The 18,193-nt window shown below is 46.7% G+C and overlaps 6 protein-coding genes and 1 non-coding gene across 7 annotated transcripts; 2 read left to right on the top strand and 5 right to left on the bottom strand.

The window, feature by feature from the left end:
• Positions 1-1,402: 1,402 nt before the first annotated feature.
• Positions 1,403-2,484, bottom strand: L228DRAFT_243737 (ureidoglycolate hydrolase). Its single transcript, XM_018331758.1, has one exon. The coding sequence runs from the start codon at positions 2,421-2,423 to the stop codon at positions 1,533-1,535; it is 891 nt and encodes a 296-aa protein (XP_018190533.1). The 5' UTR covers positions 2,424-2,484; the 3' UTR covers positions 1,403-1,532.
• Positions 2,485-2,637: 153 nt separating this feature from the next.
• L228DRAFT_243736 (hypothetical protein) lies at positions 2,638-3,447 on the bottom strand. The gene has a single exon (XM_018331757.1). It carries the CDS (start codon positions 3,341-3,343, stop codon positions 2,831-2,833), a length of 513 nt encoding a protein of 170 aa, XP_018190532.1. The 5' UTR covers positions 3,344-3,447; the 3' UTR covers positions 2,638-2,830.
• Positions 3,448-5,067: 1,620 nt separating this feature from the next.
• L228DRAFT_258465 (hypothetical protein) lies at positions 5,068-6,783 on the bottom strand (the record flags this gene model as incomplete). Its single annotated transcript, XM_018334087.1, has 2 exons — positions 5,068-6,616; positions 6,670-6,783. The coding sequence occupies 2 exons, from the start codon at positions 6,781-6,783 to the stop codon at positions 5,213-5,215; spliced, it is 1,518 nt and encodes a 505-aa protein (XP_018190531.1). The 3' UTR covers positions 5,068-5,212.
• A 1,849-nt stretch (positions 6,784-8,632) lies between these two features.
• Positions 8,633-12,332, top strand: L228DRAFT_280255 (hypothetical protein). The gene is made up of 2 exons (XM_018335769.1): positions 8,633-11,403; positions 11,527-12,332. Exons 1-2 carry the CDS (start codon positions 8,637-8,639, stop codon positions 11,925-11,927), a joined length of 3,168 nt encoding a protein of 1,055 aa, XP_018190530.1. The 5' UTR covers positions 8,633-8,636; the 3' UTR covers positions 11,928-12,332.
• Positions 12,333-12,421: 89 nt separating this feature from the next.
• L228DRAFT_t25 lies at positions 12,422-12,532 on the bottom strand. The gene has a single exon. It is a non-coding gene; the product is annotated as a tRNA-Glu (tRNA).
• A 153-nt stretch (positions 12,533-12,685) lies between these two features.
• On the bottom strand, positions 12,686-15,527 carry L228DRAFT_280254 (Zn(II)2Cys6 transcription factor). Its single transcript, XM_018335768.1, has 9 exons — positions 15,468-15,527; positions 15,269-15,391; positions 15,107-15,207; positions 14,911-15,042; positions 14,309-14,853; positions 13,964-14,237; positions 13,702-13,877; positions 13,447-13,633; positions 12,686-13,360 (listed from the first exon to the last, which is right to left on the bottom strand). Exons 1-9 carry the CDS (start codon positions 15,506-15,508, stop codon positions 12,756-12,758), a joined length of 2,184 nt encoding a protein of 727 aa, XP_018190529.1. The 5' UTR covers positions 15,509-15,527; the 3' UTR covers positions 12,686-12,755.
• Positions 15,528-16,766: 1,239 nt separating this feature from the next.
• Positions 16,767-17,986, top strand: L228DRAFT_236122 (hypothetical protein; the record flags this gene model as incomplete). The annotated part of the gene is made up of 3 exons (XM_018330796.1): positions 16,767-17,110; positions 17,179-17,500; positions 17,582-17,986. 3 exons carry the CDS (start codon positions 16,767-16,769, stop codon positions 17,984-17,986), a joined length of 1,071 nt encoding a protein of 356 aa, XP_018190528.1.
• Between the last annotated feature and the right edge of the window lie 207 nt (positions 17,987-18,193).

Genomic DNA, 18,193 nt, shown 5'->3' with positions numbered 1-18,193 from the left:
GCGAACTGTGGAGTTGGAAACCCCCCAACCCCCCGGGGTGGCCCGTTGGGGGGCCCCCCACATGTCTATCAGGTCTCTCCCAACGGGGAAACAGACCCGGCCTCGGAAGACGGAATCCACGGAAGTTAAGTATGTTCCTTTCCCCGCTGGCCGTTTTCCGGCCTCCCTCCAAGGAAGCCCCATAATTGTTAGCTGAGGTACTTTGTACTACTTTTTTAATTACCGTATTTCTCAGGTACGAGTACACATGTCATAGCGAGGCCCCCAAGTTTGTCTATCGGCATACTTGAGAAAGGGCTTCTAATTGGTAGTTTCATCGGAATCATATCTGATAGATTATGGAGCTCGTATTATAGCCCTGATAATCCCGTGTTTGTTAACTTACCTCCTAGGTGGGTCAGGTAGGTATTATATTACCTGCTTGAGAGAATTGTACCTCTTACGAAAAGGTATAATGCACTGTCTATTATGCGGGCGCCGATGCCGACGAGTTGCACCTATAGAGATCTCAACAACAACCAAATCCCACCCGCGCGCGCCCTTTGACAGCCAACAGCCCCGCACCAATGTCCATGATTAGATTCTACACTGGGAAATGTCGTAATTGTGGGTTCTTTCAAAAGGGCGCAAGAGAAAGTCTGTTTGCATGGTAACATTATGGTAGGTTAAGTCTGCATACCTTACATACAAAGCTATTAAAATTTAGGTAAAGGTACCTTGGGTACTGGGTAGTTAGGTAGGTCGCTCTCTTGGGAGCAGGGCACCTGAGATCAATATGATTACCGCTTGACGGACGTCATTCCCAAAATGTGGACGGAAATATCTAGTTTATGGAGATCCACTAATACAATTATTGCTTGCAGCATGTCATACCTCATCAACATGGGGTGACGTCCTTCAAGACTATTGCACAATATTACTCATGGATATCTCTAAGTGCAAGTGACAGGGGGATGAATGATTCTTGCGAGTCTTTTGCTCCCCCTTGCATGCGGACTAAAGGTTTGGCCGTGGTTATTGCTTCATTGAGACATTTGTGTTTACGGAGTATTCCAGCGGATGCTCTGTATGATGTGACGCGAATTTCAACTAGTAATAGGACCGAAAAGGAGTCGGCGGGGTTGTATACACTCTTCCTTTTTTGGGGGAAGTGGGGGATGTCTGATAAATAAAGACCATTTATTTGCGGGAAAATGGATTAATTATTAGCTGGTGAAAAAACTAGTATTGCTCAATGAGGATTTGTTCTCACGAGCTACATCAGCGTTCTCCCACGGGGCCTGCAATGATGACTGCGTTTGGAAATATTAGTGGAAGGGTACGAAATGATATGTATGGAGTATCAACTTTTCTATCTCTAAACGAGAATATATGTACAAAGCCAAAAAGAAATGGAATATATGTGTTGGACCGGTAAGGAGGCCTTTTGTCAATGGCATACCCTCCGATAAACAAATGAGGAATATGTAAAGATATGAACGGAGTCCCTTGGACAGGCATGCAGATCAAAGCTAATGAGCATTGCCATTCAATCATAGCTTCGCCCTAGCCAGGGCAGTAGTCTGCGTTATCTCATGCTTTGGAACCACGACCGCAAGTGCACCATTGGGAGTTTCAGGCTGAATCTCGACCTCTTGACAGTCTTCATCGCCTACGCTGTTGGCGAACTGAGTGACCACAAAATCGACACTGCGCTTGCCCAGGACAACCATGGGCGCATGCCATGTGCCCGCCGCGTAGGTGACTGCTTGAGCTCCAGTAGCCACAAACGCCTTGATGTTGGCCAGGTCCGGTAGACCGGGGCCTTTGCCGGCTGATCCGGTCTTTTCTGCTTCAGCAGGAGACCGCGAGAATAGGCTTTTCAAGCCCCATCCGGATTTCTGTGGTGGACACGGCGTTGGGTATGATGCCGTCTTGGCATCGCCTTGAGCTACAGGAAGTGTCGGTGCAACGAGGACGAGATAACGGGTGTCAGGGTCCTCCGCGCTGAGACCCATGGGTACAAATGTTTGCTGGGTAAAAGGGTGGCGCTCGAGGATCGAGACGTCAAAAAGGCCTTCAATAGAAGTGGCTTTTTCGGTCGAGACTTCGGGGGAACTGGGATCGGGGCGGAGGTTCCGCGGCGCGCAAACGAACATGGTCATGATTGCTCGTGACGGCTTCCCGCTAGGCGCCTTGCCATAGAGATCGGTTTGGAGCGTAACATCGAGGTATTTTAGAGCAGTGCCCTGGTTAGCAACAACGACGGGAATGGGTGAAGGCGGAGGCTGAGTCCCTAGACTCGCTGCTGTCTGGTTGGAAGATCGTGGAGGAAGAGTGGTGGGGTTGGGGTTTTCGACGACGGTACCAAAGGGCGCAAAGGTCTCTTGCGTCAATGGTAAAACAGGAACGCGCTGCGAAGGCGCAGTAACAGAGATTGGCATCGTCACTGGCTGCGAATACTGTATTATCTCTAGGATCGAAGTCATTCATAACTTTGGAGGTATAAATCATTATAAATTTAGGAGGGTTCGGAGGCCACCGACGGCTCCTTATCAGTGGGAGCCGGATAAGCTAAACTCTAACTGTTTCATTTTAATTGCCTTACCTAACGCCAATCGTTGACCGATCGTTCGGTGGCTTCAACTCTAATCACTTCATTTGAACGTTTTCATTGTGTTTGACAGTTGCTTCATATTTCTATTGCCTTAGTGGTTTGGGGACGAGAATTGAAGTTCAAGAGTAGTATGGTGAGGTATGACAGCTAAAGCATTCGCGGAATCTGGCTTCATTGAGTCTGCCTGGTATGAACTCATCGAGTTCCTACGCTTTCCCCACCCGTCCAGATGCTTCAATTGCTAGCCTCATTACCAGTGCGAAACCCTTTCCTGGAATCGTCTGTCCCTTCTCCCCAAACGGCTATCTCCCTTCTGTCAGAGGCTCCAGTTGATCGTCGGGACCTGCCAACAGCTCGCTTGGCTGCGAGTGTTGCGGAACTATTGCCCTCCCGTTTCTCAAGCTTTTGGGACTGGTTCGAATCACGTCTTGTTACGATGCTTCGGCCAGAATTATGACGAATTGCAGTGATGGCACTTCTGCTGGACTCTGAATTATGGCGACCTAAGGCCTCATCTTGCAATAGGTTTGTCGTTTCCCTGTTTGAAGCCACGCTTAAGTAGTTCTGAGGGGACTTCAATGTCTGTCGGCGGGCCGAAGAGGTCTCTGTACCCAAGATGGGACTGTCTTTTCCGCTCTGGTCGTTGTCTTTGTTAAATGACTTTGCGTAACCGCCTTTGGCACAAGGGGCGACAGCCTGTGCCTTTTCCTTCGTACCAGAATTGGAAATTACATCTTCTCCTGGCATGAAGGAAAATCGATCTGCTCTCGCTCGTTTCACACGAGAATGCGGGGTTCTATCAGCCTCAGCCTCTGTCTTGGATTCCAAATGCCCAGCCGAAAGCGAATCGGATCTGAACAATAACTTTGATGCTGAGTCCACATTGATTGGAAATGCATCGTTCACATCCGGAGTCCTTGCTAGCGGCTGAGCAAAGGCCATGTCCGCTATCATTTTGAGTGCGGCTTCTTTGGTAATCCCGCGCTTTGCGGCTAACCATTCCGCCCAAGGGTTCAGAGCCATATAGTCCGCAGCTTCAAGATTTCTTGTGACAAAAGTTTGTTCCTCTTCCTCTGAGAGAAGGTCGCCTTGAGTGCTGAACGGTTGATCGAGAGAGCCTTCAGACAAGGCAGACATTATGATCTCAGAATCTGAGAAATTCTCACTACTGTTTGGAAGTATGGTCGACACTCTGGAGAGTTTATTCCTATCGCTTGCTTCAGGCGGAGTTGCTTGGGGCGAAGTCATTGTTGGTATGCTGGCTAAGCTCTGACTTAACAAAATCATTTGATGCGAAGGAGAACGCGGCGGTTGATGAAACCCGTCTGACAGAAGTTAGCAGCGCCGGTCAAACAGGAGGCCTTTTAAGTATTACCTGTCTGAAGTTTGAGCCCTGCATTGATCTGAAGCTTGTTCATTCTCCCAGCTCTACCTTGCAAGGCCGAGTGCTCAGCGTTACTCTCCTCTCCTGATTTTGACAAATGCCGGTCCCGTACTCTCTCCAGCTCCATCTCCAAACTTTTGATTTCGTCTCGCAATAGCTGTCTCTCTTCTGTCCACATTGAGACTGCGTTCTCGAATTCATTGGTGTCTATCTCATGACTCTCAGTCTCTTCTCTCAGCTTCTCCTGAACGTCACGCCATTCCTGTTTCAGTTTCCGGTAAGCTTCAAGCACGTGAAGTAGTGAACTGTTATATTCCGCTGGAACTCCCTTTGAGGGGTTTGTTAGCAGTTGAGTAAGCAGAGTCTGTATCATTTGCTCCGGATCAGGTTCATAAACAGTATCCTTCTGCTTGGGAATGAACAACTCGACCGGTGCCCCAGTCCATTTATTCGGTGATAAAGGCGAACGATGACCTGAAAAATAGCTGGATAAACGGCTTCGAGGTCGTGTCTGCCCCGTCAGGTTCTCTGACAGTCCGAACGAATTGTGGGAGGTTGCTTGCGGCTGCAATGACGGGGAAGCAGCGGATGTTATGACTGAAGGAAGGGGCCGAACTCCGAGCCTCCACTGGATGATGTCCGCCATGAAATTCAAAAGCCTTGCTATTCGCTGTTATCTGCAGGTTTGATACGTAAGTAATGGAGCAGATGAAAGATCGGAATGCTGCCTGACAAGTTAAGTTCGAAGAAATAACCTACACCGTTGTTTAGCAGGGACTTTCCTAGGTCAGAGACTGTTCGCTCTTGTCAGGCGTCAGATTTGACTTGCCGTTGTGCCACTCAGCCTAAACCTCAGTTGAATTACGAGCTCTAAGAGTCAGCCTGGAAGGATTTTCTATGAAAAGCGGTGATTCAAGGGAGCATTGTGATAAATTTGGAATCGTCCTTTTTTTTTGTGATGAGGTAAGTTACATGCAACTAAGAAGCAACAAATAGCTCAGAATATGGCGATAAACAGCTAAATATGTCGTCGTTCGTGATAGGAGATAAACTTCCCGTTAAAGCAAAATTGAGCGAATGGGAAAGTCCTTGTTTTCCGTAAATCTGACTGGTTTCTGCAACCCGTGCAGGTAAAGTGCTCCCAGCAACCATTCCCCGTATATTTCACTAACTTTTCGTGCACAGCGTCAACTTCTGGTCCAGCAGATGATAGTGCGAAAGAATAATTAACTTCACATCGCCTTCCGATTTTCTCCTGGAGTAGCATTCTTGTTCCCACACTCCAGGAATAGCTCTCCGAAGTGAACGCGAATATTAGAATCTTTCTCCTTCTCAATTATATCTGGCGATTCGAGAAGAGTTCGAGGTTGGCGTTTGTTCTTTGGCTCAGCCCTGAGGACCATGGGACGGGGTTGATCAGCCGAGCTGGCGTTTTCGCTTTCGATTGTCGACAAGGATGGATTGTATTTGTGGCGCTGGCAAAAGCGATCCATCCTCTCCGACTGGTGGGTCTTCCGGGCAGTCTGCGAGGGCTCAAAGCGTATTCTTGATGCAACTGAAGACACTGTGTTCAATCCATCCATTTTGCTGCGAGATTGAACGGCTCTCGCATAGTCTGTCAGCTCCATTTCTGCGAGACTGTCCTCGACTAACTTGACTGCGGCTTCAAACTCCGACACTTCTGGAAGGGCGAGTGCTGCCACTTGCAGTTGGGCTGACTTTTCGCTTCTTGCTCCGAGGAGGTGCGGGTGGCCTGCAATATCTCCCAAGCTGCTCTCGACTGCGATTTGCTCGCGAATTTCAGCAAAGAGTGGAATTGTCTTACATGCGCAATCGTTTTCAGGATAGTCGGCACAGAGCGGAGCGCACAAGCAATCTGGCTTGCAGGTGCAACTAAGATTAAGGCATTTCGGCTCGTCATTCCCATCAAGATTATCTCTGCTTTCGCTGCTGGCGAGGCTGATCGACCGCTTGACCTCCTTTCCACAAAGTATGTCAAGCGCTCTTTGATGGTGAATCCTGGCACGTTCAATCTGACGATCCTTAATCCCACTTGCATGAATCTTCCTCTCTCTTTCGATCTCTTGATCATAACCAACGCGAAGATCTGCAAATAAATCCGAAGCTGGGACATTCGAAAAGTCTCGAAGCCCGGGCATCTTGTTAAGTTTCTGTCGAATTTCATGACGTCGCTGCTCCAGCTGTGAACGCAGCAAGTCTCTGTCTTGTGTTTTGTGATCTTCAGGATTTTGACTGGAGAGGAGCGTTGTCTTAAGCCGTTGCTCAATGGCAATCTGGATATTCTTTTCTTTGACTGCAGCGTGTAGGATTGAAACCAGGCCAGAGTCATTGAGAATTCCCCAATGGGTCTCAAGGAGATCAAGGAAATTTTTCACTCTTAACGGGCTGCGTTCACTGTCGCACCCTATTCCACGCTGATGCAAAATAGTCTCCATTTCGATCAACCCTTTGTTCAGACGATCAAAAATCTCTCCAACAGTCCGACGTATCTTTGAACAGATACCATAATAAAGTTTCTCGTACTGAGCCAGCTCGTATAGACTCATTCCTTGGCTTGGATTTGAGTCACAGACCTGCTGAATCAGGAATAGAATGTCGGTACCTCTGGTTTGAGCCTGAAGTTTGTAAGTTGTTATCTTTTGTGACCGAAGTGGTACAAGTTGCTTACTTCTTCTCTCAGAAAGTCAATGTTACATTCATGACTGTACAGCTCGATTGCAGTTGCTTTGAACAAATATGCAACCTTGGCTGCTTCATTTGTGATAGGCTTTCTGGTGGTCATTTTCTTGAGAGGTTATGTTAAGTCAATCAGATGGATGTTGTGCTTGACTAGGTTGTGAGGGTCGGAGTAGACTGCGGTGGAGAAGAGAGGAGGAGGTGAGAGTCGAGAGCATGAGAGTGAAATTTATAAAGCTGACTTGGACTTCAGATTTCCCCTTTTGGGCATTCAAATGCGGGGGCTGGCAAGTTTAAACCTCGGCCTGGATAGCCAACCAGAGGTTAAACAAAGTCTTCAAACAAAATCGTCTGACTTACCACATTCTCCTTGTTTCTTTTTCGATGAGTCACTCGTGCCTCACATTTCAACTTGAAAAGGTACGATTATTTGGGATTCTACGCCCAGTTCAATCTTGTGAGATTGAATTGAAAGCAAAGGGCACACAGAAAGCATCAAAACTACGTGACAAAACTTCTAGAATGGACGGACATGGAGTTTCTTACCCATGGAGAGAGGTTTCAATCCCCTCGAAGAGAAGCTTGCTCGACTCCTTGCCCGAATGTGCTACCCAGGGGGCTTTCTTCGTTCATTAATCATGAAGGAGGGAGAGATGGCTGACAGAAAATGGATTCATGTTTCGATGGATTTCCAGGAGTTGCCACTGCTCAGTGAATATTCAGCTTCCAGTCAGAATATGAATAAATATGACAAATCGAAACTACGTCTTCTCGGACCGAAAAAGCTGCAATCTCTGTTCCGTGAATGAGTAAATGAGAACGGGAATTCCTATTCCATGTGTTGTGTCTTCAAGACCGTTCAAGATCAACTATCTGGATCAAATAATGATTACCCCTTTCGGTCTACGGGTCTGTGACTGCTCTTTTGAGCTTGTCGACTTTGATTTTTGAGATAATGGCCGGCCCCCATCTCGATAAATCAGTCTCATGGTCACACCTCTACTCCCTCGATGGATTAGATGAGACATTAGTAACTCTTAATGCCACAACCTGTGATCCGGAAATTTTGATTTCCTCGACGAACAAGCGTCCAACGAAATTGTAAAATCATAATCACCTCAAACTTGTATCTCTCGAATTCAATCGCCATTGAGTCTCAAATATCAGACGCATGCCATTTATTTGCAGAGTCAGCTACGATATGCGTTTCTATTATTGAAGAGACTGGTGGGGAAATATTCTTCAACTCAATGCCAGATCCAAATGCCAAACGGTCCCAGCGGTCCACGAGATACCTGCTTGGGCAAAATCTACGGTTCAAGAAACGCTTTTCCAAACTTATAAAATGATATAGGTTCAACTCGGCTCAAGAATATCGTCAAACATAAGGTAAATCTCTGAGTGTGCAGAAGATGTTCTCAAAATAGTAGGACCCGGAGGTGCCTGAGCCGCGATGAGCGCCAGAATTCGATATTGAGTCCCGTGATATCTCTACCCCCACGAAATGATTAATGCTTCAAAGTTGTAGCTTAAAATTGCAGGCACTCATTGGAAATGCTTACAAAGTTTCATTTTCCGAACATTTTCACACATGAGATCCTTCTATACGTCATTTCTAGGACCGAGGGGAAGGAGGCTTCGGTTAAGCATACGAGGAGAACCAGGGGTCGGCGGGGTCAAAGACGGACAAGACCCTTGAACTTTCGCTAAATGGTTGCCATGGCCAACCAGGCCAAACAATTGTTTAGTCCACCACGATACACGTCAAAGGCGATTGACGCGACTTCATATTGAAATATTAATTCTGAGGGACAGATTATTGACCTTTTTTCTCCGAACTCTCAAAGACACAACACCTTCTCTCATCGCGATGGTGATGTATTAAGCGACCAATACCGAAACAAGCCAAGATTTACAGAAGCCCGGGTTTCCTAACCGATTACTCGAAATCAGTTCATCATGTCTTATTTGCCATCCGTCAAGCGGTCAGGACCGTATGATTGCTTAACCTCAACTGCACAGCCTTATATTGACGTTGGGGCTATTTCATCGATTGCAGGACCGGATCTGAATGAAAAATCTCTGCTATCCACTGCCCCGAGGAGGACAAACGCTCCGAAGAAAATAAGCAACGTTCGGCGGACGCAGAGAAAGCTAGATATCTGGCTGGATAACGGCGATAAGAGTCAAACACTGGCAGAGAATGTGTCATCAGAATGTTATACAGGTGTTCAGACAGCAACTTGCCAAGCAGATGCAGCCCAAAAGTCCACTCCAAAACCTAGGTCGCAAACATCAAAGTCACAACAGAATGCAAGTGCAGCCAAGCCGGCAAGAAGACGAGTGTCAGCTATCCTTGCAGACAGAGAAAACAATCTTAATGGCGATACGATGAGACTAGAGAAGGTGGACAAGATAGCCAAGGACACGACTTTTACAAAAGATCCCAGAAGGAGGACAATATATGTTCCATCCGATGACACGACCGTTCTAACCATTCACCCTGGCGCGCACAATAGCACAAATGCACATGCGCGCGAAAATGCTGCTGCGAAGCGCAATGGGCAGACGCTTCACGGGATCTCCGCCAGGCTGCCGAGCAATATTTCTGAGGGTGCGCCCAAGGGAATCCAGACTAGAGAAGTTTTGGCAGGAGCGTCAAAACGAATTCCGCTCCAAACGACAAAGAAGACTATTCAGGCCGCTAGGATGGTATCCGATCTCCCAGGAAGCGGCCCGGGAAAAGAAAATGTACCGCCAGGATACCTTGAGGCCAAGAAGGCTACCAAGGTATCTGGAAAAAGCCTCTTTTCTGTAGAGCTTGACAAGGCAAACACAGCTCCAAGACCGCGTCTTAAAGTACAACACCCTTCTCCTTTAGCATCTACACCAAGGTGTACCAGTTTGCAATCGAATGGCGTTAGGAAGCGAGACAGCAGCAGCAGCAGCAGTCCGGGCATGGACCATGGCCGGCTCAAACTACAGAAATCCAAAGCTGGCGAGTGCGCAGGTAGCAAATCTGCCCAGGTATCAAAAGCGAGTCCGTCGGTATGCAGGGGAAATAGAGCATCGCCAATGGACAGAGCTCAGAATAGGGCCGAAATGGTACCACGGAAACTCCGGACGCCAGTTGTCCAGTCGCTATCGCAAGATAGCATTGCGAAATTTCCGTTACTCCAAGATGACATTATGAATGCATCCATGTATGAGGATAATTGGCTGAGTAACCAAGAAGCAGCTATTACCCAGCTGATCAATGGCCTTTTCGAATCTTCCGGGCAGGCGAACAAACTGCTCCCCTGCCCACTTCAACTCCGGAAAAGTTGTCTGGATATTTATCAGACCAACGAAATGGTCCTTTTACACAAACGGCTCCAGGCCTCGTTATTGTACGGTGCATTGAATTTACCAAAAGAACAGCTGGCCAAGGTGGCTCGGCTCAAAGATGATATTGGCCTGCGCAGAAAGTTTCTCGATCTGTGGTTGGGAACGTACCAGCCATATGCATTAAGGGCGGCAGCCGAGGTCATTATCGGTCGTGCCATCCCAAAAGCTGCTCGGGAACCACGACGCAGCTCTACCGGCGAAAGGAAAGAAATTTCAAAGCCTGAAAGACGAATCTTGGAGGAATATCTCAACATCTTCCTTGTTCGCAATTCTGACGCTACTCATGGATCCAACGATGACCGAGACTCCTTGAGCGGATCACCAGAGTGGTGTATCAGACGAACTACTCTACGAAGCCTGATGCTAATTTTGCTTCTCGACAAGGCCAGGGTCTCCGAAAATATCACAGATTGTCTATTCTTGCCCAATTCGCTATACAAATCGACAAAAGAAGTTTTGACTGCATTGAGCCAAATACTACTCCCGTCGCTGGGAGACTTGCCCAAAGCACTGGGTCATCTCAACTACCACATCCATCATATCCAATATCCGCTCGAAGAACGCACATACAAGATCAACAACCTAGCGACTGACCTACGCGACGGAGTCTACCTTACTCATCTCGTGGAGCTGCTACTTTTCCCGCCACCTTCATTGAATCTTCATCAGGAGAATGCGACGAATACGACTATTACGATGCCAACCGGTGAAATTCTGGATCTTATGCAGCAAGAGAGAGACGGAAATCCTTGGGTTCTGTCGCAATTCCTCAAACTGCCTTGCCAAGCAAAGGCACAAAGAATGTACAACGTGCAGATTGCCCTGGCCGCTCTTCATGGAGTCAAGGGCATGGACGGCGTACTCAAGACAATCAAGCCGGAAGATGTTGTGGACGGATACAGAGAAAAGACCCTTGGCCTATTATGGGCTCTAGTAGGCAAATGGGGCCTGAGCGCACTCGTCGAAGAAAAGATGCTTTTGCCAGAAATCCGAACTTTCAAACGCAAATTCGCGGAAATGCACCCCGATCAGGCTGACGAGGACTGCATCGACGAAGATTACGAAGAGCTGGAGTTCCTCGACGGACTAGAGCGCTATACCTATTTGCTGAAATTATGGGCGCGCAGCATTGGCCGGCTTCACGGCCTCAAAGTCTCCAATCTTACCACGTCATTTGCAAATGGCCAAGTCTTTGCCAAGATTGTCCAGGAATACGAAGTCTACTTTCCACACATCATCTCCAACTCCGAACATTCTCCAGAAGACGATCCCACAAACCCAACTCAGAGCCAGGGCTTGGATTCCAAGCTCCGAAACTTGGGCTGCAGCCATCACTTTGGTAAGTTTTGAGTTTTTTTCCTTCCCCTGTCTTTTTATTCCCCACTATATCCCAACTCCATTTCATTCACCATCTCTCTCCAATAATGTTCACATGTTCAATTAAATTGCTAACATCACCCAGCATCTCTCTTCGGCAGCTCAATCCACACCGGCCGCGTCTTCGATCGGGACTTTGTCCTCGCCAGTCTTGCCTTCCTCTGCTCCCGGCTCGTTCCAGCCGCTGTTAAAGTCCGCGCCACGTCTACAATCCAGCGCGCATACCGGCACATGCTTGTCCGCCGAACCATTCATCAGCGAGTCACGCTCATGAAGCTCGCGCATGATTGCCAATCCGTCGTGCTGACCAGAGATCGCGTCATTAATGCTGCAACCGTCCTGCAGCGCGCCTGGCGAGCCTGCCTCGCAAAGAAAATTGACCAGCTTGTCAAGTCGGTAACCCTCACCCAGGCCCTTGCGCGTGGGTGGATTGCGAGGAAAAAGGCGGAGAAGCAACAAGCCCGAAGGCAGAGGAGGGCTTTTTGAGGTGTAGCTGCCACCGGGGTACTGCGTGTGGGGAACTGCAATCTCTTCTTCAACTTTTCCCTTCTGTTCTTTTTTTTTTTTTCCCTTTCTTTTATGGTCGGATCGTTTTACGGCTGCCTGGACATGAGATGTTGCCTTTTTTATATGATCAGTGCGTTTAGGCGAAGGATAGCAGGCTCTTTCTTGGATAATACGGGAACGGGGCATAACTGGGTATTTTGGAGGGCTGGGCCGGCGATTACTTTTTTAATGCTTTGTTTCCTTCCTTTTTTCCATTCTTCGTCCAGCATTGATATGTCGTGCTATGTTCAGTGACTGAGAAGTTCTAAATGATGCGAAACATGAGTATTATCATTACCGAGTTATGAGTATGTTCACTGGAATAAGATTTACTGGTGTACACTGAGAATATTTCAAATCTTTTCCATACATGTGGGAAAGTAAAAAATTTCTAATTGACAGCAGGGGCTGATCAAGATAAAAAGGCAAAAAAATTCCGTGACGGGGAGTCGAACCCCGGGCTGGTCGGGACACGAGATGGACTTCAGGCTAAGCCTGAGGTTATCGCTTGAGAGCGACCGATGTTACCGCTACACCATCACGGATTGTTGTGAAGCAATGCACTATTGTATTACATGTACCAAAGGATCTATCCAATGTCTTGCACACTAATAGTGAGCCACGAATCTGGCAAACTTTTACTAGCAACTGCAACACTGGAAATATTCACTTCTTACTTGTGTGACTGCACTACTCATGTCTTTCGTTTGGCTACTGAGCTAAGCAATGCCATGTTCATGTAATGTTAATGAATGAAACAAGTATCTGTTAAACGCCTGCCTCCCAGTCTTGTTCATGATTGCCAATCTGGTCCATGATCGAGAGAATCTCACACGAAGAGATTCGAATATTGTTGAGATATTCGATATTAGTTGACGACATTTGTAGGTTTAGCGAAGCGGGAGATAATTGATGAGGGTCTCCGGAGGCGGCTGTGACTGATTGAGGAGTGGCAGTTGTTGGTGTTTCAGGAGATGTCCTAGATGCTTTCTGCTGTGGTTGTGGTTGTTGTGGGAGTTCTTGTTGTTGCTGCTGCTGCTGCTGCTCGTCCTCCTTTTCACAAGAACTTTTATCTTTTGGCTCGATTATCTGCACATTATTGTCAAGGACAGATGGCGTAAAAGAGCTTTGGAAATCTCCCCGCCGGTCTACACGCGTGGCAAGCTGCTGAAACAAGCCCTCGAGATAAATTAATTCTTGTTTCCGCACTTCGGCAACTCTGTTTCCCTTGCAGATGATTTCGTCCAGAATCGAATGTGCGTCTTGGCTATAGGTATTCTGTCCGTCGATCATGTTGGGGAAGAGTGTGTTTGCCATTATCAGATGCACGGCAGATCCGTATGTAAATTCAAGGTCAAATGGCAGGAAACCCTCTAAAGAGATCAAATTTAGCTCGTAGTTCCTTCTCAGATGATAACAATGTCTCGTATCATAATAGATATGGAGAACTCGGACTTACCAAGAAGACTGTCCTCGACTAATGCAGACAATATCTCAAGTGTCTTTATAGCTGAGTTGATACCGGTGGAGATTAACGACTTCGTACGGGGCAAGAAATTTTGCCAGTCCGCTCCGCCGTCATCTAACTTTTCTAGTCTTTCATTGAGCACTGAAAGAAGAAGAGGCCGCGTTGCCACAATGACACACTGCAGTAAATAAAATAGTTTAGGGAATTAAAGGTATGCAAAAAAAGAGGATTTTTATTTCAACGAACCTGGTGATATAATAGAGTTATATGGCGCGTCCCCTTGGGCATTGAATCTACCGAGCTCTGGAATTTGACGTGGATTATCTTCTCGATTTCTTCCGCATGTCCAGCAATAGTATTCACTATAGATTGCGTGGTCTCGAGAAACGTCTTCATTGGACTTTTCACTGATTTGTATACAGCTATATTGAAAGATAAATGAGACATAAAACTCTGCAAACGACAAAAAGGGGAAAGGTGTGGAGGGTGACAGGTTTGTAGAACATACTAGTCAGGATAAAGGCCAGTAAGCGTGACAACTTCACTTGTAGACTGAGAGTCGTATCTCGTTGTGAAGATATACCCGGCGGATTGATTAAAGTAGCAATATCGCTATCTTGTGTGCTCATTGGAAGCCCTACCGATGACGAAAAATGTCGATCCATGATGTATAAAGTCCACCAGAGGTTGCGACACCGGGTCAGGGTTGCCGCGCCAAGTTCCTCTTCAGGCAGCTCGGTGTGCATTCCTTCCAACTGCGCTATGCGTATTGCTTGACCTACCTAAATTCAATTCCAAAAAAGGTAGATATATTAGCAAAAGTCCCTAGTGTAATGATGAAAGGTTCGCTTACGTATAAATGCGCCGACTCTCTTTGATCAATTGAATAGAAATATAATCCAGCAAGAGCCAGAACCTCAATTGCCAGCAGACTATCCTTAAACAGAGAACTATGCGCAGGCATGAGGGACATGGCACGAACAAAGAACTTTGAGCCGGGTGGATCCCTAGGGTTCCTTGATCGCGACAGAAAAGCTTTTCCAAATGAAAGGACCAAGAGGAACTGGACAAACCAAAGCCGAGATTCTGTAGCTTTTTTAATAGCCGACCCGTAGTAGAATTCCTGCATATGGGTAATGAACGCCTCTTCATCGAAGAATCGATAGTTCTGGCCGAGATGGAATTTGACGGTATTGAAGAGATACAGCGCATAATCAATCGGTGGGATACCACTGATATCAGGAAGGCTATCATCAGAGGATAGTTTCCAACTTAATTGGTAAATATCTCCATCTTTGAATAAAGGGCTACTGTAAGAATCTTCAAGGTCAAGCTTCTCGGTTATCATGGTTGTGAGCCGCCTAGTGAACGACCATACTGATGAAGGAGCTAGCCAAACTAATTCCAAGATGTCAGTAATTAGAATATTAGACTGAGTCTAGCTTAGAGACTTACTCCAGGTACGGTTGTCTTTATAGGGATTTTTTATAGTCATAGAGGGGAATGTAAATGGGTTTCTCCATATGCTGTGCTCATTGTTGCTCCAGCTGGAAGGTTGCAGTTCTCTAGATTGGCCGTCTGTTACCTCTGACAAGGGCTTAGTCTTGAGAACAATACAGCTAAATAAAGATCTGATCAAAGTGTTGCTCACTATCAATTTCATCGCCGGATCCCATAGCTGTGTCATGGGAGCGTTTCGTTCCAGTTCCGCAATGCTGATTTTTCGCCTGGTTCTGTAGCTCTTGGATATACCTGAGACCTCTATAAGTCCCGTTCTCATCCATGAATCTCATAGGATATTCAAGTCACAAACCTCTCCGATACCAACAATTTGTTGCCTTCCTCTGCAAACCGGCACTTCACAAGCCGCCGTTGGCAGCTGGTACATGGTTCATTGCCAGAGCATTTCACTTTGCTCTGACGGCATGGAATACATCTAAAAAGATCCAAGCAACATATGTCAAATGCATTGTTCAATGCTCCAGGAAGAAATATTAGGAGGGTTTCCTTACGCGTTAGGAGTTCTTCTTAATTTGCGGGCTTCGGCTTGCATATCTGCCGCCTGGTGATAGGGATAGGATAGATGATAAGGAGACGGCAGTCAGGGGACAAGTCCCCGTATCCTCTCTGCCGTGTGCAATTTGAATAGTAGAAGAAATCATGCAATTGCTCTCAGAGAAGCGATTCTTTCAAGCCATATGGAACGTCTTTACTCTATTGTGGGCAGTGTATATACCTTAACCTTACGTAGTAGATAAGTTCACGATAAGGGCGGGCGGGTTGGTGGAGACTTGTCCGTGCATATATATTATGCACAAGTGGCATAAATTTCCGTCTAAGCAGCATAACACCTGAACGACTCTTCAACCATCCACACTTCTTGAAGACGCAACGGGCAATTACACCCCAAATTATCATATTTATTGACTATACCTGTTCGAGAGAGAAGTTGGAAATCGTTCACAGGAGATCTACTGCTCAAACGGGGATTCAGTTCCGTCAAATCCTACCTGCAAGCAGCTCCCGCCGCGAGCTTGGGCTTATTGGCTGTCGCTAAAGATAACCGAATTAGGGGTCCGTTTGAGGGGTTGGGTATCAGGATCCAACTTCTCCTCTGTCGAACAACCTGTAACCCCGTACTTTGTCTCCGCTTCACAACAACCGCTGGCGTCCTCTACGGAGTATTCTCATGAGATGTCCTAAAAGCCAGGAGAAGTTGGCCCGACATTATCTGTCGTCGGAGATTTTATAAGTGTTTCGTTTCTGCACCTCCATATAAACAATGTCGTCAAGTGCTGGGAGATTCTAATTTCTAATGTTGCTTCATAGACAATGAAGAAAAATTCTGGAAATATACCTCGTTTAATATCACATCAAAAGGAGGGGTACAGGGGAATTTTGTATCCGATCAATCAAACAAATAGATATGCGGCAATACGGATGGCTTCCGATCAAAATGGTTGAATCAGCGACAGGTGCGGTAGAAGATCGGAAGCCCTAGTGGTATATCATTGGTTCAGAACCTCTCGGAGAGTTTCCTCCCTATCTCATATCTTATCGACCATATAGCCGCAGATGCAACGTGACAATTCCTATGCAGATGATCCGTGACGATACTTTCGAGTCGCTATGCGATTGTCATGTACATGGACTATCTCACCCAACATGGAGATAAGGATTCATCTCAGCGAATATACTTGTTATCCGCCCGAGTCTCTCACATGGTAAGGTCTGCATATAAAACAGTATTTATTTACTGAGAGCAACATTCATTCAATTCGCATTCGGAATAATTCAACAAATCCGTCATCATGGCAGCCCAAGTTTTTACACCGCAGCGCCCTCTTTATGGAGGACCTGTTCACTATCGGCCAATCATCAACCATAAACAGAATGAAACCAAAGCTCAGGTCACCTTCGACCCCAAGAAGCATCTCAACTATGCAGCACCCGAGCATATCTACCAAATGAAAGATGTTGGTTATCCAGAAGACACAGGAATCTCTCCAGTGGCTGTATCTGAGGGCTTCTCATTGTTCAGCAAGGAAGCAATTGGCATCATGAGAGAGGAGATTTTCTCCGATGAGGTCTGGAAGAACTGTTGCTATATTGCTGGAAACTCTACTGCCCTCAGCATCAGAGGACACTGTCCCAAGTAAGTTTGACCGCTTTCAGAAACTTGGCTCACCCGCGCCATCAGAACTAACACCTTCTTGCTTGTAGATATACGCCATTCATGAATGCTGCGCTGACTAGTCCCGAGACCCTCAAAATCATCTCGGACATTGCAGGCATCGAGCTTGTTCCAGTCATGGACTTTGAACTTGGTAATATTCTAATTGCTTCAACAGAAGAATCAGCTCTTGCGGGGCGTCGAGCGCATGGAAAAGCCGATGGAGCCGCTGGCAAGGTGACAAACTGGCATTTTGACCATTACCCATTTGTCTGCGTGGTCATGCTGAGTGATGTGTCCAATATGGCTGGTGGCGAGACTGCGATCAAGACTGCTGAGGGAGAAGTTCACAAAATTCGAGGCCCACAGATGGTAATTCACCCACTTGCGATGTGCTTTTCAAAAAAAAAAAAATGATATAAAAGGCTAACAACATATACTAAAATCAAATAGGGATGTGCTGCCGTGATGCAAGGAAGATACATTAACCACCAAGCACTTGCTGCACAGGGTGGCAGAGAACGCATTTCGATGGTGACGGCGTTCAGGCCCAAGAATCCCATGATTGTCGACGATTCTCACCTCAAATATATCACACGTATTGCCCAGCCGTCCGAGTTGTATTATCAATGGGCGGATTATCGCTTGGAAATCCTCGAGGAGCGAATTCGAAGAGCACGGCAGGAGTTGTCTTCAGGCCAGGAGGCAGGGAAGGAGTTCGACGTGGCGCTGTGCAATTCTTTTATCGACCAACAGATCAAGCATTTGGGCGTGACCAAAGATCAGATCGTTCCTATCGAACAAGTCCTTTCGGGCAAGGTTCACAACGGGCTTGAGATCCGTGGCGAACTGAATTGAGGGTATCTGGGTTCATTTTCACCTATACTATCTTTCTAAGTAGTCTTTGCGTTCAGCCTTTCTATTGAATTCAAGTTATGATCTGTGCAAAAACATTGAATGTAGCGTGTTTTGCCAAATATGAAGTCTTCATTCCTCTAGTGAGATAGCGAAAATATCTTTATATGGTTTGGTAAAGTAAGGAGATAATCCACATCAGTGCCTGAA

This window comes from Xylona heveae (assembly GCF_001619985.1).
Source record: "Xylona heveae TC161 unplaced genomic scaffold L228scaffold_2, whole genome shotgun sequence".
Classification (NCBI taxonomy): domain Eukaryota; kingdom Fungi; phylum Ascomycota; class Xylonomycetes; order Xylonales; family Xylonaceae; genus Xylona; species Xylona heveae.
This window is presented reverse-complemented; position numbering and strand designations above follow the sequence as displayed.

Bases quoted from the DNA above. Each gene is read 5' to 3' on its own strand.
- L228DRAFT_243737 (XM_018331758.1), bottom strand. From the start codon at position 2,423: ATGCCAATCTCTGTTACTGCGCCTTCGCAGCGCGTTCCTGTTTTACCA.
- L228DRAFT_243736 (XM_018331757.1), bottom strand. From the start codon at position 3,343: ATGCCAGGAGAAGATGTAATTTCCAATTCTGGTACGAAGGAAAAGGCA.
- L228DRAFT_280254 (XM_018335768.1), bottom strand. From the start codon at position 15,508: ATGCAAGCCGAAGCCCGCAAATTAAGAAGAACTCCTAACGC. The intron at 15,208-15,268 runs GTTTGTGACTTG...TAGAGGTCTCAG, and splicing joins AAATTGTTGGTATCGGAGAG to GTATATCCAAGAGCTACAGA. The intron at 14,238-14,308 runs GTAAGCGAACCT...AATTGAATTTAG, and splicing joins GAGAGTCGGCGCATTTATAC to GTAGGTCAAGCAATACGCAT.
- L228DRAFT_280255 (XM_018335769.1), top strand. From the start codon at position 8,637: ATGTCTTATTTGCCATCCGTCAAGCGGTCAGGACCGTATGATTGCTTA. The intron at 11,404-11,526 runs GTAAGTTTTGAG...AACATCACCCAG, and splicing joins GGGCTGCAGCCATCACTTTG to CATCTCTCTTCGGCAGCTCA.